Source organism: Typha angustifolia, chromosome 12 (genome assembly GCF_048772165.1).
Source record: "Typha angustifolia cultivar Huaian chromosome 12, ASM4877216v1, whole genome shotgun sequence".
Lineage (NCBI taxonomy): Eukaryota > Viridiplantae > Streptophyta > Magnoliopsida > Poales > Typhaceae > Typha > Typha angustifolia.
Window position 1 is genome coordinate 8,168,808 of NC_133250.1, and position 4,218 is coordinate 8,173,025.

The window sequence follows — 4,218 nt, forward strand, 5'->3', positions numbered from 1 at the left end:
GATTTGTATCTAATCGCCAGAGATAAAAAAAAAGAGAAAAATAAGTTTACTCATCTTTGGTTTAAGAACATAAAATAATGTATTTATTATTATACCATTTATCTAATATATAAACTAACACAAGTAATAATATTCATAAGATTACTGTTTAAAATAAGTACAAGTAACATAAACAAGTTATAATATTCAAAGATTATAATATCTAGCACAAACTATACTATCTAAGATTTAATTATTCTCCTCTAAATTTGTAAATCAACTCTCAAAAGATTAATTGAATAGTATAATAGAATAGAGGCGAAAATATAAAAAGAGTATGTTTTCATTTCATTTCTTTTCTATTATATTCTTTTCTCTCTTTTCCCCCCTTTTTCTCTTCATTTTTCTCTCTTTCTCTCCTGAAATTTTAATTCAAAAAAGAGAAAATTATTTTCTCTCTCAATTTTCTCTTCTGCTCTCTTCTCTATTTCTATAGAGGGTGTAAAGATACATTCATAAATATGTGTATTTGTTTCACAAATAAGTCTACAATAGTAAAAGAACAATATTAATTACATACAGATTAACTCTACGAAATAATACATCCTAACGAAGAATAGAAAACCTTCCAATTGCATGAATGAACCTAAAATCAAGAGTGGAATTTTCTTTTACATGGCAATAATAATAAAAGAGATAAGGCTTAGATAAGTACTGGAAATTCTCCATTACGCAGACTGTTTTGTCTCCATGATCATTCTCGGACTCTTGGAAATAGACAATTCCGAATCTGAAGCAATGCTAGGAAAAGATGGTGTGAGAATTATTCAACAAAGAAGACAAGAAACAATGAATAATATTTTCATCACAGTTTATTTTAAACATACATCTATGTGCTATTTTGTTTCCAGGTAAGTGCATTCTAGGATTGACAACTGAATTATGTAAGTATACATGTTTTCTCATGTTTGTTCCCAAAATATTTGGCAAATACTTGGATACAACTTTAAAAGTTATAATCTTAATCCAACGGTTATAATAGCCAATTTTTATACCTGGGTTTTCAAAACCACATTATGTAAGAAAAAAAAACATTAGTTAAGAAGATTTAACTGTGTGTGCCTAACTTTCCGATTTTCTTATTGTACCCTTAAAGATCTTCATCAAACTGATTGATAAACAATTAATTTTACGGAATGGAAGAAGCCCTCAACACGTTTTTTTTCTGTTAAGATTTCTCTTTTAAATATAATTATATCTTATTTATAGGAGATATCATTTAATATTAAATAATTTAAATTTGATTATTTGGAGATAACCTTAAACTTAAATATAGTTCTCTATCTCTATCTATTAAAATCTAATTTAAATCAATCTTAAACTAATGGGAAATATATGTAAATAATAAAAAATAATTAAAAAGATAAAATGTAATTAAATTTTCATCAAATTAATTATAAAAGGCATCAACACCCTTGTTTTAATATATATTAATGATATATATATCTTTTACTTGATAAAATATTAATATAATATAATTGTCAAAAACTAATGTGTAAAATTATATATCTAAAAAAATTACTTACTGAAGCTGTAATATCTTTCATTCCTATTATACCCTTAAAGATCTTAACCGTTAGATTTTCATCAAACTAATTGATAAAGAATTAACTCTACGGCAGTGAAGAAACGCTCAAAATGTCTAGAACTAACTATTTGTATATGATTAGAGATATTAGCTCATATAATTAGTATTCCTGGCTTGTATTGCTAACCTTGTCCATGAAAGAGGTGTGCCTGTGAGGTATTTCTTTCGCTGTCAGGCATACTTTCTCCACAGGAATATTTGACAGTTTAGTTGCAGCAGCCACCTTCTCCTTCTTAATTCTCTCAAATGTGGCTGTGTATCCTTCACCTGATTGTGGATTCGTCTCATCCCAGACACCAAATTTTGGCACAGAAGCAACTCTTGTGTGAGGCTGCAACAAACAATGTTATATATAATTAACTCGCCTAACGAATCGAATCAGTAATAACTTTACTTGTGGCAAATACTTCCACTTACCGCGATTTTTGATGCCGAGAGGCCTGAACTACTTGCAGATGAATCTTTTCTAGCATCTTGATGGTATTGGTACTTCACAGAAGGGTGATCAGAGTTGTAGATACTGTCCTTGTTATTATTCATACCTCTCTTCTGATCCCCATTTGTTCTTCTTGAGTTAGAATTATTCGATACGTAACGTTCCTTGTGTCCAGGAGGATCACTGCTTCTCCTGACATTTTGTTTGCCGTATTCTTTGGCTGCATCCTGATCATCAGAGACATAGTTGTGTTCTTTCTCGGACAACTTTGCTTCTGTGAAAGAGTTTTGGTTTGCTTTAGGGTAAGTAGGAGTTGCAGCATTTGATCCAGTGCTTCTACTGTCTCGTATCTGATCAAAGACGACAGTAAATCTGGTGTTTTCGCTATCCCAGTTCCCAAACTTTGGCACGTGTGCACGTTGCTTTTTTTTTTTTTTAATCATATTATGCAAGGAAGAAAGAAAGAAAGAATAATAAGAACATTTTGAACATATAGTCAAGTGGGAATTAAGCTGGAATTCTCCATCATCTTATAATATAAATACTGGACAAGGAGAAGTTTCTTTGATGCATGCATGCATTCATAAGGTTGGGGTGTGTTTGAGGGATGCATTCATGCACAAGTCTATAGTATCTTTGATGAAGTATTCCTCATATTGATTGCTTGGCATTTGGTTCCTTTTATTCATCTTCATATTTGATAGAAGAAGAACATCATGGTGGCATCTGAACACAGATAGTTTCTAGGAAAAATAGACTCCCAGAATTCACTACAAACTCATCATCAAGATTCTGGATTATGATTATTGAAGGGAAAAAGAATTAGAAAACCAAATACATTCTCAATCTGCATTCAAAGTAAGTGATTTATAATAAACCTTATATACTTATTTGGTGATCAACATCCTATCTTCAAGCTATTTGTAATCGGACAGCTCCTTTTTTTTCTCATATAACTTTTATATGACACCCTAAATAGACTTAAACTAAACCTAACAAAATAGTATTAGAATAGAAATAGTCTCTTAGGGATACTAAGATTAACTCTTAAAATAGTCAAGTATTTCCTTTTTCTCCTTTGACTTCTAAAAAGCCCTTTTCTAATACACGATTATACAATTTAAACTTCTTTAATAACACTTTTTCAGAAATTATGGTTAGTGTAGGCTTAGATAATTTAGTAACTTCATTTATAGAGTTAAATAAACCAGGACAGTTAGTCAAATTAACAATAAGGTGTTATATGAAAATTATTTAAAAACAAAAGGAGTTCAGATTTCAAATAGCTCAGATGACAGGATATTAGTAACAAAATCATTAAAATATAGATGTTTTTATAAGAATTTCCCTTTAGAATATGGAAGCTTGGCAGCAAGGTAAGAATGAGAGTTGGAGCACAGATGGATCTTATGCTCTTCTCCCCCAATATGAATTAAAGTGGGGGCGAACATAATTAATACTCCTAACAATCACAAGCAATTCTGATTAAGATTAATTTCCACAAAAATGAGGAACAGAAGCCAGTGAGTTATACGAAAAGAAAATCATACATGGTTACACAAATAAAGGGATTGCTACAACCCATATCAACATTATATCAAGAGAAAGTAATCGAGAAGGAAGAATAGAAGGTAAAATAGGACTATACTCACAGCCATGGAGATTGAGAAGAAGAAGAAGAGGAAGGAGAAGAGCCTTTGCTCAATTGGAAGGGCGAGGAAGAAGAAGAAGAAGAAGAGAACAAGAAATGGCGTGTCTTGATACTATTTAGGGGGATAATTAAGTTACGTACAGAGTGTCAATAGATTTGGTTATATGTTTATTTTAGATAAAATGGTAACAGCTCAAACGTTCATGCCATGATGCATGCCAACTGGCAATTTTGCTTACGTTCATCTTTGGATAACTTGTTCTCGTTTAGAATAATTATTTTTAGTTTATTATAAGAGAATTTATAAATTCGCACCCTATATTTTATTTTGAAAATTTTATAACTTTCACCTTTCATTTTTCCTATAATTTTCATTTAACGTATTGAGTTAACATGGATGGTACCAGTAAAAAAATATTCTATTATAATATACTACATACTTTATAAAATACTCAAATGACCCTGTCTCTTTATCTTCGCATTCTCTCTCATCTTTCCATAGGA

General features: G+C 30.5%; 1 protein-coding gene across 1 annotated transcript; it reads right to left on the minus strand.

Annotated features, from left to right (window-relative positions):
• Positions 1-472: 472 nt before the first annotated feature.
• On the minus strand, positions 473-3,764 carry LOC140772383 (uncharacterized). The gene is made up of 4 exons (XM_073114435.1): positions 3,716-3,764; positions 2,045-2,413; positions 1,755-1,958; positions 473-769 (listed from the first exon to the last, which is right to left on the minus strand). Exons 1-4 carry the CDS (start codon positions 3,719-3,721, stop codon positions 734-736), a joined length of 615 nt encoding a protein of 204 aa, XP_072970536.1. The 5' UTR covers positions 3,722-3,764; the 3' UTR covers positions 473-733.
• Positions 3,765-4,218: the final 454 nt, after the last annotated feature.